General features: G+C 39.6%; 1 protein-coding gene across 2 annotated transcripts in view; it reads right to left on the bottom strand.

Annotated features, from left to right (window-relative positions):
* NEBL (nebulette) overlaps positions 1–27,419 on the bottom strand; it is a 356,282-nt gene that overhangs the window by 168,104 nt on the left and 160,759 nt on the right. For both annotated transcript variants that reach the window (XM_047755118.1, XM_047755117.1), the window contains exon 4: positions 5,157–5,264. In XM_047755118.1, the coding sequence (XP_047611074.1) occupies positions 5,157–5,264 (108 nt within the window). The remainder of the gene's footprint in view (positions 1–5,156; positions 5,265–27,419) is intronic.

The following is a 27,419-nucleotide window of genomic DNA, read 5'->3' as shown; positions in this document are numbered from 1 at the left end:
AGAGACTCTTCCGTATAATTTTTTTTAAAAAAATGGTTCAACCTTAACTTTTCTTGTAATGCAAGTAAGCATTTCTGGATATGCTGAATGTGAAAACGGGAGTATAAAGGGCTGGGTATTTGGGAAGCAGGATAGGTAACCAAAATTATAGATGCCCACAGGGCAAGGGACAGAATACAGAGCAGGTGAAAATTCTATTGCCTATATTGTCTGTGAGCCAGTGATCTACGAAAATCCCCATTCTAAAGATGCCACCAAAGCCAACACACACACACACACACACACACACACACACACACGTATTTCCTTTGTGAGTCCAGGCACAAATCCCAACAAATCACATAACGGTACACTTATCATTTCAGTCACTCTGTAAAATGCAAGATTTTGTCCTCTGAGTGTTTTTTTTCCTCCTCCTTCCTATAATACTTCTTAACCACCTGAAATAAATTAGAAAATAAACATCTAGACTTTATCTACAGCACAAAGACTGTCAAAGTCTCTTGGGGCTGAACTTCACCATTTTATTTCATAATTTAGCCACAGACTGTCTCAGCTAATTGAAAATGCAGCTTATATTAGTGTGTGAACGGGCAGAATGAAACGCATCAATAATCTTCTCCAGGCTGGACCGAGTCCCTCAGATGTCTGGTGGTGATTCTGCCTTGCAATCCTGCTGCCGATTCCCTGAACACACTGCCTATAAACTTGACGGTGGTGACCACGTGAATGAGAGACAGCCTTTACAATTACCCACACATGCTAGAGCTAGAAGGACAACAGAGAAAAGGCTTTTAAAAATGTTCAGTGGCACAGGACCTCAATTCACCTTCGAATGTTGTTCTTTAAGAACATTTTCCTAAAAGATCACTAAGTAAAGAAAATGTGGAGATGTGTTAGAACATTTCTGCCATTTTTGGATTTATGCCCCAGAATTTGGGGGGGAGTGGGTGATCAGACATCTTCTGGAATTTCATGGAAAATTTTTTTCTTTATTTTAGGAACCAGCTCTGTTTTTTTCCAACCATTCAGTAAATTGTAAAATCCTGCCTCTTGTTCTTTCTGCAGCTCTATTAAAAGAGTCATATAGTAGAAGAATTTTAATTGCAGCATTTAATAAATCTCCTAGGTTCCATATGTTAGCATTACAGACTCCAAAATTAAAGAAGTTAAAGCTGAACCCACTCTCACCCTCTTCCTTATACACAATTTCAAATTTACGGTTGTGTTTCATCTCACACCTCAGTAACATACACAGGCTGAGTAGGCACTTACAAGTGATTTCAAATCTTTGACAAATGAATATGAGAGTGTCTGAAAAAAATGTCATAACACTGACACAGACACAAGCAATCAAAAATGCCCACTCGTCCATAACATATTATCCCAAACACCTAGGAGCTGTCATTAAATCCACTGTCTTATGTCTTTATACTTTCCTTACTCTGAAAGGGATTAAAAGCGGCTTAGAAAGATCCAGATAGTATTCAACAATAAAATAAAAACAAGTAAGAAAATTACGCAAATGGAAAAATAAAGATTGCAAAGACCCTGACTTAGTTAACCCACCTACACCAACCTATACTGCACTTGGAGCTCAAATCTCACATCCCTTATGATTTTCAGGATAAGCCCTCTCCATCCCAGCTTCTCCAGCAGGAAGAGTCGGCTGTCTCTTCAGTCTGAGCGTCTTCCTCCCAAAAGAGACACAATCTAGGCCACTTTCAAAAGTATCTGTCTGGATTTAGCCAGTAAATTTCAGTGTTCGGGTTGATCTGAAAGTAACGTGGAAAAAACTGGACTAACTGAAGTACTACCTTTCAGATTAACCCAAGTTTCTTAAAGAATAAAGCTCTCTGAGTAATATGGAAAAACCTGTCAGATCATGGAAAAAGTTCACGAAGTTGTAGCCTTATAAATGAATAAGAAACACACTAGATCTCAGAATATAACAGCATCTTTTCTTCAAGAGTAAGCCCCTAACCCCTTGCGTAGTTGGTGAGACTGTAAATTGGTGCAGCCACTTTGAAAAACAGTAGAGCGGTTCCTCAAAAGATTAAGGATAGAACTCCCATATTATACAGAAATTCCACTTCTGGGTGTTTATTCAAAGGAGACAAAAACATTACCTCAAAAAGATATCTGGACTCCCATATTCATTGCGGCATCATTTAAGAGCCAAGGCATGGGAACAACCCAAGTATCCATTGATGGATAAATGGGTGAAGTGTTTAGATATATGTACGTACACACACACACACACACACACACACACACACAGACACAGAGAGAGGAATATTATTCAGCCATAAAAAATGAAAAAGGTCTACCATTTTTAATAATACTGATGGTCCCTGAAGGTCTTGTGCAAAGTGAAGTAAGTCAGAAACTTATTGACAGATACTGTATCAGGAATGCAATGTCCGACATGAGGATTACAGCGAACACTGCTGTATGATATATAGGAAAGCTGTTAAGAGAGTAGATCCTAAGAGTTCTCATCACAAGGAGAAATTTTTTTTCTTTTTATTGTATCTGAGATGATGATGTTAACTCACGGTGGCAATCATTGCACAATATATGTCAATCAAATCATTCTGTACACTTTAAACTTACACAGTGTTGTATGTCAATTATTTCTCAATAAAATTGGGGGGGGAAATAATGAATCCCTAATAGTAATATTATGAAATCTGTATTTTTTTTACTGCTATCCAAATAGTTATATGTCTCATCATGGCTAAAAGAACTACCTATAAGACTGCTATGGTTGCTAAGATCAAGACAATTGCACACAATTTTTATATCAATATTATCTAAATTACAGATTTAATCTAAATGGTATTTTGTATATACTGCTATGTATATGATAAATACAGATTTATACATACCTGTTTTATAAGGGTTTTTTGCATAATTAAGAATGGATCTGCAAACAGCTTCTGGTATTGAATAAAATGCATATTCCTGCTAATGATAAAGGTTGGTGAAATGATCAGTTCTTTTCTTATTAAATATGAATACTGACTTAATTTGAATACAAAATTAAAAGGCTTACCTTTGATTCAACTGCCATCCTTACGTTAGCTGTCACGTGGAAGTCTTAAGTAGAAATGTTTAGTTCTTTATGAAATAAATTTCTGTGATAGTTGCAGATTTATGACATAACTTTGTTTTGTGCAGCATTATTTTTAATGTTTTTAAAGTTCTCCAAAAATAATCCAAAAAAAGACACATTACTGAATGTAACTGCCAGAGGAACATCTCTCTAATTTGCTTTTTAAAATACAAAATCAGGTTTTGATTTAAGGAAAGAACAAAGAGGAAGACGGACACTGGAAGCAATCTTTGGTATTGATTGGCGGGGAAAACTGGAAAAACTAAGGGACAAAAGTCATGAATCCTTAAAATTCAACCCTTTCTCTTCAAAGGAAAAAGTCTTTACTGAAATAAAATGTCCTTTTAGAGAGCAAACAATGGATAAACCTCAGGGAATGTGGCAAAACAAAGTGTCCTGCCTCCTCTTAACTCCCTAAATAAATTTTTAAAATATCAAACAATTCTCTTTTTGAATTTTTGACAAATAAAACTTTTTCAAATTATATCCTATGATTCCATCTACAAATTGTTACTATATATATGTATGTTATGGCGATGTCCATATACCAGTGAGTGTAAAACAACCTGCTGATTAAGCATTTCCTGGAAATTAATGCTAACATCTAGACATACAAACTTTGGTGACTATACAAGTGACACACAAAATAAACCTCTCATGAAAAATGGTATGAATCTCCATGTTCGCCCATACTTTTATATCATGTACAAGTTGTTGATTTTCACTCATATTTCCTCTCAAATACCTAACACTGAACTAATTTTTTTCAGGAGAAAAATGCATTTTCGACATATTTCAGAAGAAACCTTAACACAGGTATGAATTACAAAAATTAAGAAGAGCTGTTTATCCTCTTTCAAAGTACTGGATTAATGTTTTTTGGTCCCTAATACATTTTGAACTTCTGCTAGTCTCAGCTTTCTTTTTCAAGAAAACTATATTACTAAACAAGATGCAGCTTTATGCTTATTTCAAAAATTAGATATATGTCACTTCAACAAATATCTAATTTAAAATATGAAATCTTATATACACACAATTAGCAAATATGAGATTTCTTCAGACACCTCACCTTATATGTTTATTTTGTATGCTTATCCACCACACACACACACACACACACACAAATAGGTTTATTATTTACATATACAAGTACTATTTTGGAAAAACTCAAAAGCTGTGAATCATTAAAAATGGAATAAGATGTTAATGATAACTTCAGTAGCAGTGACTATTATTTTTGAATACACATTTATTTACTTGAATTGATTTACTAAACAAATCAATTTAAATAAATTAAAAGTGTATTCAGAAATATACAGGCATACCTCAGAGATACTGCATGTTCAGTTCCAGACCAGCTCAATAAAGCAAGTATCTCAATAAAGCAAGTCTCACAAATTTTTTGGTTTCCCAGTGCCCATAAAAGTTTACACTATACTGTAGTCTATTAAGTGTGCAACAGCACTGTCTTTTAAAAATGCACATGCTTTAATTAAAAAATACTTTATTGTAGGAGTTCCCGTTATGGAGCAGCATAAACAAATCTGACCAGTATCCATGAGGATGTAGGTTTGAACCCTGGCCTTATTCAGGCTGTGAGCTGTGGCCGACAGCTGCAGCTCCGATTTGACCCCTAGCTTGGGAACTTCCATATGCCACCGGTGTGGCCCTAAAAAAACCAAAACTTACTGCTAAAAACAGCTAACCATATTCTCATAACACAAGGTTGCCACAAACCTTCAATGCAAAAAACAAAACAAAACAAAAAAAACCCACATTATCTGTGAAGTGTAATAAAGCAAAGCACAATAAAATGAGGTAGGCCTGTCGTCAATGCTATTAAACTATTAGGCTCTAAATAACTGTGATGAAATCGAAGAGAAGGAATTTAACAGATGAACTTAGCACATTGTCTGGGGACACTGAGTACGGCTTACATTCCACAGTAATAAGAATACTTCCAAGTTGCCCAATTTTACTTTCCTCACCAGAGGTACAAGTTAAGGATTACATTACTGAAGAAATGGTCACCTACGTTACTGATTTGTTCCTGAGTCCTCTTCAGCCTTTGTAGTTCAGGTGTGTCTGTAACGATGCTGAAGCCCCTCCCTTTGCTTTCTTCAAAATCTCTTTTGTACTTGACCTAACAGAAGGGGAGTAGAAATGACAGAAAGACAAGAAAAAGAAAAGTAAACAAAAGCATCACAAATCCCACTCAGGATAGGCTGGGGCCAAAGTAGCTGCTAAATTGGGACGCAGAGCCTCCAGGCACAGCTCTTTCAGCAGGCGGCACAGGGCACAGCTGGGCTGCCGGGTCTGCGTCCCAGCAAGCACTGTGTGACCTTCAGCTAGTTACTCAGCCATTCTGTGCCCCAGTGGTCTCATCCCTAAAATGCTGACAAGAGCCATAATAATAGTATTTAAATAATGTTATTTAATGGGTTGAAAGATAGGATCAAATGTCTTACTCCACATGCCTGGCCCATAGGAAGCAAGCGAGCGCTCCATGATAGGTACTGTTATCATTATTAACAGTTGACTACAGCTGAAGACAATGTGGGAAAAGAAAGCTACACCTTCCGCTCCCAGGTCTGGTCTTGTCAGTGACAAAGCGTCACCATGAGCCTGGAGGAGGGAGACACGAAGGTCAAGAGCAGCCCTGTCCTAACACAGTTTTCCTTCCATTTCATAGGCCAAGCACATGGCTGTGATTATACAACATGGTACTGCCCAGTGCTGAATATGTACGTGCTTACGGAAATCTCTGTAAAACAGGCCACACCTAGAGATTAAAAGGCTTTAAGCACGTGCCCTTGGCATGCTGTGTCCTGAGGTACCTGAGTTTTTCTTCCGCATTTAAATATACCTCTTTTCTAATTACAACCCAATGGAGCTGAGTTTCACGGTTTCCTCAGGGGGATTAGAATAGCTAATGCTTCATCCTACTAGGGCCCCCTCTTCTATTACCAGCATAGTGACAATAAGTGTCACCCTAGGTGAACATTCGGCTTGTTAGTGACCGAGATGGTTATATCACTTGCACTGTTCTTACCTCTTTAAAAAGACTAACTATCAAGAAATATGGAAACATATTTTTGATAACCCACATAATTCTCATCTTCACATTTATAAGTATCAGCTTTAAATTAAGTCTCATAATTAACATTTACAGTAGTTAATAAAAATATGGTTCTGTAAGTGTTACTTTCTGTTGATATTTGAAAAGTCTCCTTCGCTGAGCATGGAATGACTGTTTTTGTTGAGTCATGTTTGTATTTAAATACTCAGTTCTCTCAGGCATTATTGTGCTTGAGGCGACTGGAAGATTTCCTTTTACCACTAGAGCTTGAAAGAAAAAGAAAAAAAATCAGATAACAATAAATAAAAAGATACAGATACTCTCATCACTTTTAGCCTAAGACTATCTAATTTTCCCTCCACATTGTCATTTAAATGTATAAAAGTACTAAAACCCTTACTTTAACGATTTCCATAAGTAAAAGGTCAAATAAACTGCATTATTTTTCTTCCACAGAAAATGCTGAAGGAGATTAGCCTTCTAACCCTCAATGTCCCAGCATGTGTGAAAACACACACCAGTACATCCTCAGTGTTTTATGCCTAACTAAGCAGGGAGGCCATTTAGCTTCGCTTCAAGTAAGCACTGGGCGCAGGGGAGCAAAATAATCAAAGTAAGAAAGATGGCAAGGTTGCAATGGCAAGAGGAATGAAGAAGTAAGAAGAAAAATCTGTAAGCCAAGTTCTAACATCTCTAACACCAGCTTCAGAGAAGGCACAATCACATATCCTTTTTGTATTTAGCTTGGGGTGGTGTTGGGGCAAGGGGAGGAGGGGGAGGTTAATGGCAATTTCCTAAGAACTGAATAGGAAAACCATTAAATTCCAGAATCAGAGGTTTTGAGTTAATTACCATTTAACAGTCCTTTGCACATTCACAGGACCCATAAGAATCATCTGATTTGGACTTGCCTCATCAAGTGACTGGTTTCGAAGGGTATACAATCACCTCCATAACTGGTTCACAGAGTTTCAGAAGATGTTTAATCCTATTTATTTATGTATTTATTTTGCTGCACCTACAGCATGTGGAAGTTCCCAGGCCAGGGATCGAACCTATGCCACAGGAGCAACCCTAGCCACAGCAGTGAGGACTCTGGATCCTTAACCCATTATGTCACCTGGGAACTCCCTGCTTAATCCTTTTTAACGGTGTGATCCACAACCACACTTCTTGTACTCTCAGCATCAACTCAAGCACCAACCCGCCCCTAAACCTTTACTGCCTGCAGAGAGCCTTGGAGCCCTTGGTCAGTCCTTCTCTTTTCCATACTCCCAGCCACTTGCATCCTATCTCTGTCCTTAGGTCTAACTCTAAATGTTATAGCTGATGGCTCTCCAGGTATGCACAGTCTGATTCTGAGAGACGTGTAGATATAAAAAGAGATCAGACGACAGGGTAGGAGGAATCCTCAATCTTATGTTTTCTTTGCCCTCACATCATGACCCCATCCAGCCGACAACGACAACACCACAAATTCAGCCCCAGCTCTGGGACTTTGGTGGGAACTCTCGGGAAAGGGGTGCTGTTTCTCCACGGTCTGGCTAGTCAAGTAGGCTATAAAACTGAAGCTGCGAGCCATACCTGGCCACTGCTCGGTGGTGATGAAGCCAGCACAGAGACAAGCAAAGCAAGAGATCAAGAGAGACTCCTGACATCATTCAAACACCTGGACCCAACACTTCCTAAAGCCAGAACCACCAGACTTATCAGTTAAGTGAGCTAATAGCTCTCCTTTTAATAATCTGAAGAATTCTGATTAATACAGCCCACTCCATCATGCCTACAACATATACACAGGTACAACAAGATTCCCAGAAATATTAACATGAATTTCTCATTTATTTCTATGCTCCGGTTCTTCCCATTTGTGATACAAATTTTAACAGCTTATAAAAATAGGAGACTATATAGGGGGGAAAAAACCTTGCTTTAGCAGATAAGAGCCTGGATTTCTCATCCCATCCCTGTCACTTGCCAGCCAATTTACAGGTCTCCTAGCTTCTCTGAGCCAAAGTTTCCTAATCTCTGATTAGAGATTCTGGTAACTTAACTAACAAAGCTGTAGGAGCTGATTGAGACAAATCAAAGGAAAGAATTTTGGAATATATAAAGGGGTGTGCAAATGCCCACATTATCATCATCATATTGGAATTGCTTGACCTGAAAAGATTACCTAAGATCATGAGGCATCAAAAAGAACTGTCCTATTTAACAATCAGACAGATCCTGGTTAGCAAAACAAAATATACTATGTTAAGAACCAGCTATTAGTGTACATTTACAAATTCTACTAAAGTTATCCCAGGATAGATACTTATTTTTGGTTGGATTTGTGTGAATGATCAGACCCTACAAAACACCTTGGCTATGTCATCTGGTGACCACACAGGTGGAGATGAATCCTGAACCCCATCTGCGCAGCCGCTGGGCCAAAATCTGTCTCTGCCAAGATGCACACCACAGGCTGGGAAAGTCTTTAAGAACTGTGAAGAGCACTCTCGTAAGACCACTCGGGGTTCCCTGTCACTGACAGAATATTTCCTACCCTCAGCCCATGGGAAGCATAATCCATTTATTCATTGAGGCTCAGTGCCAGTGGTGCTCTTCTGTGGGCTGGACTGTCTGCTCCCCAGTCCTGAGCCTCATTGTTTTACACCTGCCTAGCAGTGCAGTTACCACCCTGGGCTGCAGTTAGTGGTGGCACAGTCCCCCAATCTAGAAAACATGGAACTTGGGGGCGAAGACAAAGTCTTACCGAGCTTTGTAATTCAAGAACCCAGCATAGCACCCTGCCGTGGGAGTTGATGAATAAATGATTAGGAAAGGGAAGAACGGAAAAAACGAGGCAGGGAGGGGAGTGCGGCCCAGATTCAGAGGTAAGAGAAGAGCCTCACATTCGGAGATTGAAAATGGCTCCATTTGGCTGGAGCATATTGGAGTGGGGAGAGTGAGGAAGGGGAGAGCTAGGAGATTAAGCGAAGAAACACAGATACTGATCAGATTTGGAAAGAAACTGCCAGTGAAATATCTGAGTCCATTTGGGTTACTCTAACAAAAAGCCCACAGATTAGGTGGCTTATAAACAACAAAAATTTATTTCTCACAATTCTGGAGGCTGAAAAAATCCAAAATCAAGGTGCAAGCACATCAGTGTCTGGTGAGAGCCTGCTTCCTGGATTCGAGATGACATCTTCTTGCTGTAATCTCACATGGAGGAGGGAATGAGGGACCTGGGGTCTCTTTCGTATGGGCACGAATCCCATTTATAAGGCTTCCACCCCCATGACCTAATCACCTCTCAAACGCCTCACATCCTAATATCATCGCACTGGTGTTTAGGTTTCAACATATGAATTTGGGGAGGATACAAACATTCAGTCCATCACAGTGCTTTTATGATTTAACTTACCCAACATTAACTCAACAAGCCTCATATAAGCTGCTCTTAGAAACTCCGGCTCTGTCTCCACTAAAAATGCCTTTTCTTCCCTACGCTTCAGCATTGGATACAAAATCATCACCTCCATCCTCTATCCGGTTAAAAAAGTATTTCATGGTGATGCTACAAATACCAATGACAATATCCTAGGCATGTCATTCTTGGGAATCTCCTCCTCAAATATCCACCTATTCAGTATTTTGTTCATTCGACACATATTTATTGAGCACCTACATGAGCTAAGTGCTGCTCCAGGAGCGAGAACAATGCAGCAAAGAGTCAATGATCCCTGCCTCATAGAGCTTACATTACAGTGAGAGAGAAAGAAAAGACCTAAGATTCATATAAGCTGAATAAATGGCTTGGCAGTGGCAAGAGAGAAACTTAAAGAGAAAATAAAGAGAAAGAAAAATAAAGCAAGAATTAAGATGAGAAGGTCAGGAATGCTGCCCTTCAAACAGGGAAGGGCCTCAGAGAGAAGGTGACAATGAAGTAAGACCAGAAGGAGATGAGGGCTAAAGGCAGAGCGGTAATACGCTGAACTTCTGGTTTAATAGGCTCTTTCTGGCCACTGTATTAACCCACGGGAGTGAGCAAAAGAGAAGCAGGAGACCAGCACATGGCAGGCACTTTTGATCCTCCTTCTCCAGTCGTCCAGAATGAGAGAACCATCTCAGGACCACAGAAGACAGAGAGCACTGTGGAGCCCAACCTCAGCCCCTGGCCTCCACAGAAGACCCAGCCAGGTGAACTGCATCTCTTGTCCAAACAGAGCAGGAAGGACACAGGAGGAGGGAGTCTAGACTCAAGACACCACTGTGAGTTGACAAAGAGGATGTGCAACAGCTGGAAGGTAATGCAGGCTTAGTTTCCCGCAGCCTTAGCCCTTCAAGACTAAACTACAAGCACTTTGAAGATGCATTCTTTTTTTTTTTTTTTTTTAATTTTCCCACTGTACAGCAAGGGGATCAAGTTATCCTTACATGTATACATTACAATTACATTTTTTTTCCCACCCTTTGTTCTGTTGCAACATGAGTATCTAGACAAAGTTCTCAATGCTACTCAGCAGGATCTCCTTGTAAATCTATTCTAAGTTGTGTCTGATAAGCCCAAGCTCCCGATCCCTCCCACTCCCTCCCCCTCCCATCAGGCAGCCACAAGTCTCTTCTCCAAGTCCATGAGTTTCTTTTCTGAGGAGATGTTCATTTGTGCTGGAAATTAGATTCCAGATATAAGTGATATCATATGGTATTTGTCTTTGTCTTTCTGGCTCATTTCACTCAGTATGAGATTCTCTAGCTCCATCCATGTTGCTGCAAATGGCATTATGTCATTCTTTTTTATGGCTGAGTAGTATTTCATTGTGTATATATACCACATCTTCCGAATCCAATCATCTGTCGATGGACATTTGGGTTGTTTCCATGTCCTGGCTATTGTGAATAGTGCTGCAATGAACATGTGGGTGCATGTGTCTCTTTTAAGTAGAGTTTTGTCCTGATAAATGCCCAAGAGTGGGATTGCAGGGTCATATGGAAGTTCTATGTATAGATTTCTAAGGTATCTCCAAAGCAACAGAAATCCCAAAGCAATAGAAATTAGAGTGAAAATGCATTCTTAAGTCAAATCCAAGAAACAGACACAATAGGCAATTTGACTTGCTCTTCAGAAATAACTTAAAAAATGTATTTCAAATACTGAATGCTACCTAATACTGACAGGCTACATAAATGCGTAAATGCATGTACAGACACACAGACACACAGACACACACACACACCCCTTCCTGTATTATAGATTTAAACTGTAAATCAAAAAATCAAAAGATCTGAATTTAAATCCTATTTCTGTCCTGTGATCTTCACTTGCTCAATTTTTCTAACACCCTGATCCTCAGCTATAAAATGGAAAAAGAAAAGGAAAAAAAAGCAAAATGCCACACAGTGTTTGGAGGGTTAACACAAATATCATGGCAACATCAAGCAAGGACATGCCCTTACCAGGTCATTAGCAAATATTAGTTTCTTCCTTCTTACTAAATTTCAAAAATGACCTTTATTGCTTAAGTATGATCATTTCTGCCAATGGGTGCGTGCTCAGTGATATTTTGTGTTTGTAGTCATCAGCAAGTAACACAAGTTCAGAGAGAGGAAGAGCCTGGAAATCAGAATGGTTCTACCCAAGCTTAAGGAAAAGACTCACAATGGCCGAAAAGAAAAAAATTTTAAATCAAAATAGTGATCAGAGATGCCAACTGAATTATTTGCTAATTCTGAGATATAAATTCTCTTCCCTAAATGCTGCAAGTGCCATGATTATGCACATTATAACTATGTAAATAAATGAACAAAATGAAAATGACTAATGAGAAAGGCCATTCCTAAGCAGAAAACCATTTCTGATGAAAAAAAAAGCCAAAGGAACCAGAGACTGGTAAACTATCGAAGTCTCTGGTTCCTTTGGCTTTTTTTCATCAGGAATGGTTTTCTGTCTAAGAATGGGCTTCGAATGATGAACTAGATGACTGATGAACTCAAAGGAGGTTGAGCGGGGTCAACAATGGGCACATCCAACAGCTCAGCAGCTCCACCCCCAAGGATGCTTCTCTCTAAAGGAAGCCTTGCCCATGAGCATCTGGAGACATAGACCAACATGTACATAATAAAATTTGTACTTTCCAAAAAATTGAAAACAACCTAAATATCCATCCTTAGGAGATGAATAAAGGATCATATATATTCATGTAATACAATATTATCCAGGAGTGAAAATAAATGAACTACAGCTACATGGCTCCATACTGCTGAATCTCAGAAACATTTTGTTGAAGGGATTACATACATATGTGGTAGATAAATGGGGAAAGGGGACTTGGTGAGCAGGACTTCCAGAAGGGTTGTGAGGGGCTCTGCTCATGGGAGTTCTGCCAAGGGAGCTTCACTGTTCTTGGCGATGATCAAGTTCTTAAGTTGGAAAGTAGATTCGCAGGCAAACCTTTTATCATCCAGCTCTAAAACTTACATGCATACTCTGTACATTCTTTTGTATTGATCAAATATTTTACAATAAAACGTTTTCAAAGAAAGCAGGGACAGCATTTTAAAGCCCCAGATAAGGAAGCTGAGGTACCAGAGGTTAAAGAAAAAGCATGAGCAGGAGGACAGAAAAAGAATCTGAGAGCCAGGATTTCAGCTGATGGTTGCAGTCAGCTTAAAGACAAGCCTTGGGTTTTCCGCAAGTGGAAAGTGACCTGGTTAGTGGACATCCATAGGCAGAAAGTTAAATTAGTCACTCCAGGTTTCTTCATCTTAATGAAGCTGTTTCACTATGTTGGCAAATAGTGAAGTGAAACAAAAGGACAGGAGGAGAAAAGGAGAGAGGATGAGAGGGTGTTGCGAAAGGAATTCCAAATGGATGGATTAATGGGCCATGGTAGCAGCACAAGAGGACCCCTGTTAAGTCACAACAGAACAGAAGGCTAAGAAGAATCCAGGGGCAGAAGAGTAAGCAAGAGGAGAACATTATTTAAACTTAAAGCAGCTTACCTTGTCAGAATATGTTTAATGGAAGCCTAAAATCTTTAGGCTTAGTTATTACTGATTCATGTTATCCTACTCTTTATGGCACATATTTTAAAGTCTCCATTTGATACAATAAAATCAATGACCAATTTCACGACCTCTCCTTGACACAATAGAAGACACCATCTTCCAGGGGAGATAGTGAGGGTTGCATCATTTTTAAACTACATGCAAAATTCTTAGTTTGATCTGCAAAATTCAGCCCTTAGTTAGGTACCATCCTGTATAGTTCAGTAGATTTCAAAGTATCAGAGAATGTGTACCATATGCTTCTTTCTATCTCATTGCATTTTGCTTGGTGCTAAGCATGTATTAAAAGCTTAATAACTATATCATGATTGATTACTATTGAGTTTTGTATTTTTAACATCTAAAATGCAGAAAATTGGCTAAGTTCACAATGCTAGATGGGAATTAAACAACTACAAAAGAAAATTTAAGTGCTTTTTTTTTTAAGGTGAAGTTAATTTTAGCAAATGTTAAATCAAATGAGCTCAAAAGTGAATTTGCTTTTTTTATAAATTAACCTTATAATTGGTAAATTTATTGTTAATTAAATAAAATTAAAAATTTAATTACCTTTTTAAACATAATTAAAAGGCATTAAAAATAATTTTCTTAGATTTCTAAGCCCTCAGTTAGCCTCCCATTGCATTATGCAGAGGTACCAACTGAATATTTACAGATTTGTCAGTATTCTAGGTATATTCACAATCCAGCTTCATCAGTTTGGGAGTTCCTTTACTTTAAAAACATTGAAGTTTAAATTTATTCAAAACAAATACTCCAAATACATAATAAAAAGCACTCCTAATTTCTCAGTAAGCGAAGACAAATTTTAAATCACCCCTAAGGCACTAAACTGTAGCTTAAGCTTAACAGCTCAGGCTTAGGATTTTGACAAACGTGTCTTGGGCCCTGGGTCCATCTCTTAAAAGCTGTGTGACCTTCGGCAGGTAACTTAATCTTTCTGAGCCTCAGTTTCCCCACGTACAAAAGAAGCATACTTGTAGTACAGTACTGACGGCACATGTGTGGAAATTAAATGAGATGATAATAATAATGCCTGACATCTATTAACTTTCCACTAACCGAGGCACTGCACCGAGCGGTTTATGCCTCATACATCATACGAGCAGAGACAGGGTGGGACGGCCAGCAGGTAATGGGTAAGGAGTGCTCCGAACTCAATTCCATAAGCCTGAGTTAACTTACAGTAACTAAACATCTAGAGAACGCTTCCTACCACATGCGCCAGGCACTGTGCCACCCGTACCTGGGAGCTCCTTCAGTCTTTTTATTTATTTATTTATTTATTTATTTATTTATTTGTCTTTTTTCACCATTTCCTGGGCTGCTCTCACGCGACACGGAGGTTCCCAGGCTAGGGGTCTAATCGGAGCTATAGCCACCAGCCTATGCCAGAGCCACAGCAACTCAGGATCTGAGCCGTGTCTGCAACCTACACCACAGCTCACGGCAACATTGGATCGTTAACCCACTGAGCAAGGGCAGGGATCGAACCCGCGACCTCATGGTTCCTAGTTGGATTCGTTAACCACTGTGCCACGACGGGAACTCCAGTCTTTTTAAAATCAAAAGCAAATACAAAGTAATCAAAGAAATAGAAATTTTATAATGCTTTACCTATATTTTCCTCAGATAAATGTTAGCAGGTACACAATATAATGCTTATTTTTATCAATGAAAAAGGGAGTTTGAGGAGCTGACAGAGCTAACAGGAGGCAGAAGTCTCTCTCAGCATCTCCCCAGACATCTTTCAATTCACTGGACATTGAAAAAAAAAAGACAAAATGAAAAAATCAAACTGAACACATATAAGATATAAATGATGCCCCATAAATAAGCAAAGAGGAAAGTAGAAGCAACTGAATATTTCTGAGTAGAGGATGCCAGGTGATCTGCATAAAATAAAATTTTAGCCAATTCATTATCCATAATGGAACCATAAAAGGAACAAAAATTATCACCCAAAGTAAAGTTTATCGCAGCTCACACTTTTCACTCCAAACGTGTTCTCAGGTATTTCTTTTGCAGGAAGCAAGTGTTTAAATTTTCCATTAGTAAGGATCAGGCCAGTGGGGAGAAGGCCATTGCCAAATCTGTAATATAAGCACACCCTGCACATACTGCAGGTTTGGTTCCCAATCACAGCAATAAAGCGAATAACACAATAAATCGAGGCAAGTCTCATGAATTTTTTGGTTTCCTGGTGCATATAAAAGTTATGTTTACACTATACTATAGTCTATTAAATGTGTAATAATAGCATTATTTCTAAAAAACAATAGTTTAATTTAAAAATAATTTATTGCTAAAAATGCCAACCATCATCTAAGCCTTCAGTGAGTTGTAACAGTCACATCAAAGATCGCTGATCACTGGAGTTCCCTGGTGGCCTAGTGCTTAGAGGACTCAGAATTGTCACTGCTGTGGTTCATGTGATTACTATGGCTTGGGTTCACTCTCCGGCCCGAGAACTTCTGAGGCATGCCGTGCGTGCGGCCAAGAAAAAAAAAAAGATCTCTGGTCACAGATCTTCATAACAAATACAATAATGAAAATGTCTGAAATGTTGTGAGAGCTACCAAAATGTGACAGAGACATGTAGGGAGCACCTCCTGTCAGAAAAATGGCGTCAACACCCTTGCTCAAGAACCACAAACCTTCAGTTTGTAAAAACATAGTATCTGCAAAATGCAATAAAGCAAAGCACAATAAACCAAGGTATGCCTGTACTGATGAAACCACTGATTCAAAACAAAAGGTCATATCTACACTGATGAATAAAATTGGTGCCTCTAATACATACATATAATGCATATTTTCACCAGGAACTTCACAACAGAAAAATGTAACTAACCCACCAAATTTTCCCTCTGAGTTATAAATTACTCTGGGGAGTATATTAAGTATTTGGTGATGATGATTAACTTTTCCAGAAAACTAAAGTACCATCCAATTAATTATTCAGGTACTGAAGAGGCAAAAAACAATTAATATTCTAATACCTCATTACTCCTGAAGAGTAATTGACTCAGAGCCTGACTCTTGCTGATTTATACTGCCAGGTTACTTTTAAAAAAAAAAATAATTCAGACAATTTATAAATTTTGATTTCTGGACATGTGTTCTCTTAACTATTAATCCTTTAGAGACAGCCAGTCTCATTCCATTAGATGATTATGATTTTTAAATATAAACAGCCTCATTCACACACAGAGTAGAATATTATTCAAATTATTCTGAACCAGAAGAGAGCATGCAAGTTTAAATGAAGGAGAGTATAAGAAGTTACAATGGGGAACATTCCTGGGCGCATATTCTGAATTATAAAGTCTTATGAAATGGGTCATTTCCACTTACGAAAAAGCTAATTAGGAAACCAGTCATTCAGAAAAGAAAACTACATTCAAAGTACAGTAAAGAAAAATAAGGATAAAATCAAGAATCGAGCAAATGTAAACAGAGCTGAACTAACACAAAACAGTCATGAAAGTGACAGATGATTCCCACCGCCCTTTCTTACATACGCCTGCATCGTAACAGATTGATAACGTTGTTAAAATTGGCCCTAACCACCCTCCCACACCTGCAATGGCATTATCCATCAGGCAACATCAACTGTTTTTCTGTAAGAAAACATGCTTCTTTCACTTCTACAAAACTGGGGGAAAAAAGGAAAGCAAAAAATATAACACAGCAAAAACAAACAAAGAAAAAATACAAAAGAAGAATAAATCTAAATACAGTATATACTTACTACGCACGCAAATGACACTGAGAATAGCTTCCACGACAGCTAGTTTTGGCCACCCAGAAAAACCCATGGATCCTGGCAAGGCTTTTTAATCCAAAAATTTAAAAGATTAAATCCTTAATACAGAATTTTATTTAAAACATAAATGTCCTAGAAATTTTTACAGGCTATTAACATATCTTTGCCACAACTAGAAACATAGTCCTGTGAGAAATAAATACAGGAGCAGTGTTGAAGAATGAAGAGAAGAATTATGGCTTCTTAAGCTCCTTACTCAAGAGTGAGAGCTTCACACTGATTACAGGTGTCAGTTTTGAGAAATGCTGGCTTGTTGCCTCCCTGCTATGCAATAGCAGCTATGATTTATTAAAAAGCTACAAGGTATCAGACATTTCACTAGGCATTTGACAGACTATCCTGCTTAATCTTCAAAATCACGCTGTAAAAGAGGTATCTACTTTATTGTTTTTTACATATGAGGAACGTAGTGGAAACTATTGTTTGGTCCACCCATAACCTCCTCCTTCTAGAAATGATCCTGAGCCTCAGCCACCCATTTAGATCTTCTCGGGAGCTGCTGTTTCCCTACAGGACCCACTTCCTTAACCACTGGGTTGGCCCAAAGGCAGTCAGTCATCTGGTTTAAGTCAGTCTAAGTCTAGATGTTTGGGGGTTGGGGGGGTGGGTCAGGAACTGGAACCCAAAGTGAAAGTATAGAATGAGTCTCTCCCTCTGGTGAATAAAACTCTAAGGTATAAAGCTTTGAAACTATCCACATGCAGGCTTGCCACCACCAGAACCCAGAGGGGCAGAGACAGCTCATCTGCCAAAAAGAGCCCTGGTTTGTTGGCCTTTGAGTCCTGATCCACATTGTTCCTAAAGCTCAAACAGGTGCATTCCTGCCCATGGATTTGTTACCTTAATATCTTCAAAAGAAATGGTTATTTTGGAGTTCCCATTGTGGCTCAGCGGATTACAAACCCAACTAGTATTCATGAGAATGCAGGTTTGATCCCTGGCCTAAGTGGGCTAAGGATCTAGTGTTGCCGTGAGCTGCAGTGTAGGTGGCAGACCGCTTGGATCTTGGGTTGTGGTGTAGGCCAGCAGCTGCAGCTCCAATTTGACCCCTAGCTGGTAAACTTCCATATGCCGCAGGTCCAACCTTCAAAACAGAAAGAAAGAAATGATTATTTTGTTCAAGTGAATGAGGGTTGGGTTTCTACCTCTTGCCATCCAGAATTCTAACAAACACAGGAAACTGTGATTTAGTGATTAAGACGCAAACCTAACATCTCCTTCTGGTGAGCAGCAGAGTCAGGATTCAAACCCAGATTTGCCATCTTGAAAGCCTTTGCTCTTTCTTCTCCATCATGTTACAGGATGGTAATTCAAACATTTTGTAAATTTCAAAGACCTTCACTTAGACCGAAATCTAATTTTGGAAGTTCTTGTCATGGCGCAGCAGAAATGAATCTGACTAGCATCCATGAGGATGCAGGTTCGATCCCTGGTCTCACTCAGTGGGTTAAGGATCTGACGTGGCTGTGAGCTGTGGTGTAGACCACAGACGAGGCTTAGATCTTGGTGTTGCTGGGGCTATGGCTATGGTGCAGGCTGGCAGCTGCAGTTCCAATTTGACCCCCAGCCTGCGAACCTCCATATGCCGCAGGTGTGGCCCTAAAAAGACAAAAAAAAAAAGAAAGAAAAAAGAAATCTAATTTTGGTAAAAATAATCATTATTTCTTTAAAAGACTAGATTTTTTTTTTATTTCTTTTTTTGGCTGGGCCCATGGCCTTCGGAAGTTCCTGGCCAGCAGTCAAACCCGTGCCACAGCAGTGACAGAGCCACTGCAGTGATAACGCTGGATCCTTAACTGGCTAAACCAGCAGAGAACTCCAAGAAGATTCAATTTTAAACAACAGCGTAAATAAGATCTTAATTTCAAAGTTGTCTCACAGGTTACAGACATTAGCCAGTACTGGATCTTTAACAAACACTGCCAGTTCGATTTTGATAGGTGTTCATCAAATGAGTGAATAAAAAAACAAAGGTAACCACTTCAAAGTGAAACTGTAACATTAATACTTTCTTAAGCATGGACTTAGAAAGGCTTGTAGATGATTCAATATTTCCACTTTTAAATTCACTCTGATTTCCAACATGAAAGATCAGATACTAAGTAATGCAAGAAAATCCCAGGAGTTCCCATTGCAGCCCAGTGGAAACAAATCCGACTAGCATCCATGAGGATGCAGGTTTGATTCCTGGCCTCATTCAGTAGGTCGGGGATCTGGCATTGCTGTGAGCTGTGTTGTAGGTCGAAGACAGGGATTGAATCCACTGTTGCTACGGCTGTGGAGCAGGCTAGCAGCTGTAGCGCTGATTCAACTCCTAGCCTGGGAACTTCCACATGCTATGGGAAGGGCCCTAACAACAACAACAAAAAAAATCCCAAAGTTTAGCTTAAATAACATTATAATTAGAAGTTACTGCATGTATGTACATAGGTTAATACATTATTTTGGTTATATTTCTATGATGTTTCATAATTCAGTGTAATTTCATGGTGGTACAAGGACAATTATATTCTTCCCTTGCTGACCTAAAAGTCTCCCCTCTTCTGAAAACACTGATGGAGTTTGGGTGAGTCCATTTCCCAAAACAACAAAGGATCTTTCTTGTCCCTTCAGAACAAACATCTCCAGAAGCAACAGTATTTTTTTCTCTGCAGTATGGAAAGAAGAACTGGGTTTTATAGTTATAAAGAGAAAAAAGAAAAAAAATGGAAATGGAAGAGAGCAGCCAGTTTGAGCTGACATGGATAAGTCTTTTCATGTCTCTTAATAATTCTAATTTGGGAGTGTTGTTCTGCCTGAGTCCATGAACGTCTCACTTATATATTTCACAGTCCGTGAGGGTATAGCTATTTGAGAGGCAGGAATAAGTTGGCATTGCCAAAGAGCCAGGTGGTTCCACTGTTTGGAAACCATCTGGTCTGAGTTTTCTCTTTGTCAGCACCATCAATACTTCAGTAGCAAGAGCTATTATAGGGATTGTGTGTGTTTCGTTTCTTTAAATAAACTCAAACAAAACTACCCTGAATATAAATTCATTATTTCTTTGAATTGTGCTTGCACAGTGTAATGAAATCCTTGTCAAGATGAGTTATACTTGAAAGCCTACATTCATTCCATAACTTCACAAAACCAAATGGCAAAAGGAAGCCTACAACCCCAGCAGCATCCCTCAGCCATGTCAACCTTTTTAAGGGGTAACTACTGTCCGACCTACCACTGGCTAAGTGGGGAATTTCCTGCTGGGGTAGATCCAAGGCAAAGCTACATATGTGACGTAGGCTGCAAAGAGATTCTGACTTTGGGACAGCTCAGACATACAAGTTATGCAATCATTTGAGAAAAACACAACAGAAAGCCTCTAAGAAAATTAAACCTATTCTTCCTAGGCTTGACTGACTCCTCATGTAATAGACAATATAACAAACCAATGAGCAATGCCCATCAAACCATGTCTGGACTGCAGGGCAGAGGATGACAAACACGGGGCACAGCCCTGGGCCCTCACCTCCCCTTGAAAGAAACGGACACTGCTTACTAAAAATACCAGGCTCTCTGTAATACATATAATGGGAAGAGACACTGGCATTAATAAACCTTGTCTTCTGGGACCTTAATCTCAGCTTCAGTCAAAGATAAAGTTTCCAGACCCAGATGTTTTTATCAGAATAGCCAAAGTCAAATCTCCCTAAATGCCAGCATCTCCCTTCCAACGGCAGGCCTCCGTTCCACTGCCCTTTAGATAGAAGCTGGAAGTCACCATGTCACATTCACTTAAGAAGGGACAAATTAAAGAGGTTAAAGTACTGACCTAGAGTTAAAAGAGAGAGAAAGTGAGGCCGTGAGAGATTTTACTTTCTTCTCTCGGCAGGTCATCCTCGTCCCCCTTCTTTGCACCCATGTTTGACTTGTCAAAATTGCTTTGCTGCATCTACGCCTGACATCTAAATCATCTGACAGGCACATAACCTTATCAAATTTCTAGTTAGAGTACAAATAGAGGTAACAAACCATATCCACTGAAATTGATAACAGCTCACACAAAGAAGGCCAGGCTGTGGCTGCAGGAGAGAAGAGAGCCCCTCCAGAGCCCGGGAGCTCAGGGAAGAGGAGGAGGTGCCGGAGCCAGATAAAGGCGAATTCCACTGAACCCAGGCACTGTTCCCATTCTTCTGCCAGACTGAAGCAACCAAATGGTCCCTCACGGGAGAGGAGAGGGGTCAAAAAAAATGTGAGATGAGTGGTGACCAAAAGCATCCAGAATAGTACCTTCGAAAGCCTCCTCCAACCTCCACAGGCCTTAATACACTGACAGGTTGTTCGGTACCATTTCTTAACTCAGCAATGCAAGGAATAATACACACACTCCTGGTTTTATCTGTAACTCAAGCCAAACGCTCATCTTTAGTATTTGCTCAGGAACAAAGGGGGAAAAGAGTGTTTGCCAAAAAAGAATAAAATATTTTGAGGTAATGTACCGTATTAAAAATTAACCTTAAATCATGACATGAAACAAAAAGAAACCCTTTAAAAAAATCTATTTTCTTCACTTAAATGTTCTGGGCTCCCAATATCCTTCTGGAAACACTGCAGAAGAAACTGAGGAAATAAATATGAAAAATGTATGTGATCAGCAAGATAATCCCCCAGTTAAAGGACAGACACTGAAATTAGATTTAAATTCACTCAACTGTAAATATCCCAGCTTCCCAAACACCTCCCTGGTCTGAAGCTTTTTAATCTAAGCCTAGGAAAAGCTCATCCAGGATTAAGTACTCTAATCAGAACCCCAAATCCTTTTACTTTTCTAACTGAAGAATATACAGCTAATTAGTATCAGGTTACTTGATCTGTGAGTCTATCCTAGTCCCGACATTTCTAGGTGAAATTAAGAAGTTGTTTTCCAGGTCACCAGTTTCCCCTCCTTTCTTTTTCTTCATCTCATTACACCCAATTCCCAGCCACCCAATCCCATGCTAGTGATTTTTTTCTCCTCGACATCTCAAATGCCACCCACTCTGCCCCATCCCCTTTGCCACTACCATATCCAGGCCCCTGCCATCACTCCCTAGAAAGACCGCAGTCCCTTCCTTCTAATCCCTCTGCGTGTGGTCCTTCTCTGTAATCTGCACCCAAAATGAGTTTTCAAAATTGCAAACCTGGAAGCCTCTTGTCTCCCCTTGGTGGTTCCACTTCTTGCCACAGTGGTTTCCCCAACAACCTGGTATACCTGGTATACCTAAATTATGGCTAGAGAAATAATTTTATATATACAAAAAATGTTAAGTGGTATTCTCAGGTGGGAACATACATCCATGTTTAAAATTATAAGTGGGGGAGATGAGCATGAAAACAATAAAAAATACATAAAAGAATTAGATAAATTTTGAACAGCTGAAATTTCCCTGGGTCTTTGTGTGCCTGGCATTGTCCACATGATGTCACATGACGAAACTGACAAAAAGATGATGCATATGTGACTAGTCAATAGGCAGTAGCAGTTAATCTAAAATATAGAGGATATACTTGGATGTTTGTTTAATATATAATTTTTCTCTTTTTACGGAGACACAAATGAGACTGAAGCTTGGCATTTCTTATGTGAGAAAACCTGTGATCAAGCTATGAAACTATCATTCCTTTAATGACATCTGAAAACCGAATACTGAAGGAGAGACATCAGAATTATTTTTTAACCTGAAGAAAGAAAAGTTTTGGCTGGGAACAACAAGATAAAAACAACAAATTCAAGTAAGTAAATACAAAACTGTTAGAACATTCATGCTGGTTCATTTCAAACCATCATAAAAGGCAAAGCAAGCAAGAAAGAAAGGAAGTCTGTGCATTAGATATTATGCCAGTTTCTTTCTTAATATAGAAAATTTCTAACAGAGAACTAAATGCCTTTAACACTCTTAATGAAGATGTTTTCTCACACACACACACACACACACACACACACACACACAATTCTCCAGAACTGTCTTTTACCTAAAAAGAAAAGTTTTGCAGTAATCCCAGCCAAACTACTGACCAAGTGTGAAGGTAGAGTGATTCCAGGTCTTAAGGACTCAAAATTTACCAACCATGTATCTTTCCTCAGAAAGCTCCTGGAGGGTATGTTCCGCTAAAATGAGGAAGTAAACCAAGAAAGAAGACATAAAATCCAGGAGGGAAAAAAAAAAAAAAAAAAAGGCAAAGGGAAAACCCAGGGTACTAGGGAAAGAAAATCTCAGGACAAGGCTATTCAAAGGACCCAGAGGGAGTTCCCGTCGTGGCGCCGTGGTTAACGAATCCGACTAGGAACCATGAGGTTGCGGGTTCGATCCCTGCCCTTGCTCAGTGGGTTAAGGATCTGGCGTTGCCGTGAGCTGTGGTGTAGGTTGCAGACCCGGCTCAGATCCCGAGTTGCTGTGGCTCTGGCGAAAGCCGGTGGCTATAGCTCCAATTCGACCCCTAGCCTGAGAACCTCCATATGCCGCAGGAGCGGCCCAAGAAATAGCAAAAAGACAAAAAAAAAAAAAAAAGGACCCAGAGAAAAAGCGGTCCTAATTAGAGTCAGGGACAAAAAGCTCTGGGAGGAATGTCTCAAGAAAAAAATCATAGACTTGACAGATTACCTAATGCATTTAGATCTAGTGAAAGGACTTTTAAAACTCTCAGAGTATAGAGATAAAGACCAAAAGAAACTAGCAATTCTAGCAAAAAAGAAAAAAAGCCTTTCAAGAAAGAAACCAGAGTACATTCAATGGCTCAGCTAGGAACAATATTTAAACAGCTCAAAATTAGGCATACCTTATTTTATTTTACTGCCCTTTGCTTTACTGCACTTCACAGATGATTGCATTTTTTACAAATTGAAGGGTTGGGGTGACCCTGCTTTGAGCAAGTGTACTGGCGCCATGTTTCCAACAGTATTTGTTCACTTTGTATCTCTGTGTCACACTTTGGTAATTCTTGTAATATCTCAAACTCTTTCATAATGTCCATATTTATTATGGTGATCTGTCATCTCTGATGTTATGATGTGCTGAAGGCTCAGTGATGGTTAGCACTTTTTTGCAAAAAAAAAAAAAACACGTCTTGAGGTGTGTACATTTTTTAGACATAATGCAATGCAACTGCACACATCAGGGTACTCTAAACATAACTTTTACATGCACTGAGAAACCAAAAATTTGTGCAACTCACTTTATTGCAATATTTGCTTTACTGTGACACCAAACTCACAAGATCTCTGACCTCAGAGATACCTATAAACATTGGATTCTGAATAACCAAAAAGTGCGACATAACTATATTGGGTGGATGAGGGGAGCAGTTAGTAAGAGATAAATCTTCTTCCATATCAAAACGTCAACAGACAGTGTCTAAAAAAGTCAAGCTTAGAAATAGCAATATATGCATGTTATTCAGAATAGGTGTCAGAAAGAAAAAAAGACAAGTGGCTCTCTCTGGAGAGAAGGACAGAGCTAGGACGAGGTACAGAGAGTGTCTTATAATCATATGTTATATACTTGCAACTTTGACAAAAATTTAAAATATACATGATGTTCAAAAATTTTTTTCAAGGGGAAAGAAGCAATTTTCTAGCTAACTAGCTTCTCAAACCCAGGTTCGTAGTAAATTTTCTTTCATTGCAGAAAAAAAAAAGTCATCATGGCAAAGATAAAGATAGATACGACGTCACTATTCCCTTTTTGCGGGGAGGGGCTTTATAGGGCCACACCCATGGCATATGGACGTTCCCAGGCTAGGAACTGAATCAGAGCTACAGCCAGAGGCCTATGCCACAGCCACAGCAATGCAAGATCCAAGCCACGTCTGTGACCTACACCACAGCTCATGGCAATGCTGGATGCTTAAACCATTGAGTGAGGCCAGGGATCGAATCCACATCCTCATGGATACTAGCCGGATTCATTTCTGCTGAGCCACAATGGGAACTCCCACTATTTCCGTAATTGATAAGAACAGACCATACTTTGTATATTTATTGTGCATCCTTTCATCAATAAATACTCTCAATCAAACTCAGGCTCTATTTCACAGAGCAAATTCCTGCAATAAAAGGGGTGTGTGCGGGGGGTTATGATTATGAACCAAGAAAGACTTGTTTTTTTACATGTGATGAAATCTATGGCATTATCAGAAAATGCAGAAATGTACAGTAGTAGGGTTAGGAACGGCCATAAGATCCAAAAGTCATCTGTGAACAGGCTAAGTGATTCCTCTATCCAGCTCTAGTAATCACTAAGGGCAGAAAAGAGAGAACCAGGAAAAAAGTGAGTGCTCGAGAAAGCAGAAAAGAAATGAAAGAAAAGTAGCTGGAGAAGAATGAAGGAACGGAAAAGGGCAGATGCAGTAACATCTATGGCAAATCTATACCAAGTTCATGGAGGTTATGTACATAAGGGGTAGACAGTATGTCTACTGTGGGCAACAGACGTGGCCATCAGTGCCCTTACTGGTGAACCTGGCAAACTGCTGGCGGGGGCCACTAAAACAGAGAGAGCCTCTCCTACCTCAGGGCCCGGGTGATGACAAGGATCTACACTCTGCCAACATCACACTGAAATCTAGAAACGGCTTTGGGTCCTGCCCCAGGACCCACCTCTTCTTGCTACTTTTGTTAGCAAGAATTAGAATTATTTTCTACGTAAGTGTTAATACTTTTTGAATTGTCTTATAGACTCAGCACACATTAAATTTATTATTTCTCCCTTCTAATGAGCAAAAATTTCTCACTTTCCTGTCTGATAAGAACCGTTCAGACACTCCATGGAAGCCTTTTACCTCACTGAAATCCTGCGAACCTCCCCCCACCCCCCAACTTTCACACACAGGCGATTTCACTTACTGTCGTACTACACAGGTGCAAGCTCAAACCTCATGTGACTGGAGGAGCATGTGCTAGAGAACACATAACATTCAAAAGAGGACTTACTGGTTCAGGGATAAGTCCTACTGGAGGGACAGGCTGCCCCAAGTGGCTTCAAACACCCACTCCCCACCAAAAGGCATTTTAGTGTGAGCTTGACAGATACAGAAAAATAGTTTAGCTCACTCCATTTCTAGAATTATGAAAGGAAAGATTCTATGACATTTCACGATAAATGAAAAATCACAAGATGATTACAAGGTGGAAAACACAAAATATCATCTTATTGTGGTTGGCTTTTGTTATTCTATGACCACGCATCATCTATCACCCCCCCCCCCTTTTTTTTTTGGTACAACACTCTTACTTTCTTTAGAAAACTCAGCTCTCCCCAACTCTTTCCAAAGGTGGGATTATGTGACTTGGAAGTGGCCAGACAATGTAATGCAGTCCCCTGCCTCAGTGATTAGTTCAATCTATAGGCCCAATATCCACTCAGGACCAGAGAGAAACAGTGACATCATTGGTGGGGGCCTCTCTTTCACTGAACTGGCACTTACAGAGAGGTAGGCTGAAGGTGTGACAGCTGACTTTCGGCCACATAGGTAAGCCTGCCTGAAAATGGAGTTGTCGCAGAAGACATAGGATTGAGAGATGGAGAGAAACTGGGCCCCAGTGAAACTCTCTGAGCCCCTACAGGCAGCCCTGCCCTCAAACCAGTCTCACCCCTGGGCCCTTCAGACACCTGAGCCAACAATTCTAATGCCGGGTGGGGATGAGTTTTCTGGCACTTGCAGCAACAAAAGTAGTTCCAGTTGATATGCTCATAGACATTTTGTTAGCGGGTAACATTTCTAAATGGGTTTTAGAGGCTTCCAGTTTACTTTGCTCTCAGTATCACACCTTTCATCTGTCGGGCTAAGCCTTAACACAGCTGTTCGTGATCAAAGCTCAATTATACACACCAACAGAAAGTGGTTCTGATAATCCTAAACAGGGGTGCCTGCAAATCATCTGCATGGGGTTTGGGAATCCATCGTGTAAAGAAACAAAAAAATCATAATACACTGTTTAAATATTTTTCTAACAACTCCTCAGGTGGGAGTCTCCAACTGCCTGCAGATTAAGTACAGAACAATTAAACTCGAATTGTTTAATTCAGAATTGCTGGGATGTCACTATTTGAGATGGTGGTGACAATCACAATTAATCAGAATAAACAATAATATAACTGGAATGTTACTTAAAACAATTTTCAGAAGAGGGGATAATTCCACAAAATGACAAAACAATACAACCGCGACTTAGCCGTGTACACCCACTATTTCTGCTGAAAGGTATTTTCTCCATTGTGCAGAATTCCTAAAAACCTAAGAACAGGAACTGGCCACCATCTCATTTATACACCTCTGAATTACTTATCGCGTAGTGAGTACTCGAAAGTTCTTACTAGCGC

Source organism: Phacochoerus africanus, chromosome 12, assembly GCF_016906955.1.
Source record: "Phacochoerus africanus isolate WHEZ1 chromosome 12, ROS_Pafr_v1, whole genome shotgun sequence".
NCBI classification, from domain to species: domain Eukaryota; kingdom Metazoa; phylum Chordata; class Mammalia; order Artiodactyla; family Suidae; genus Phacochoerus; species Phacochoerus africanus.
The sequence above is the reverse complement of the archived record's forward strand: the minus strand, read 5'-3'. Positions and strand labels throughout refer to the sequence as shown.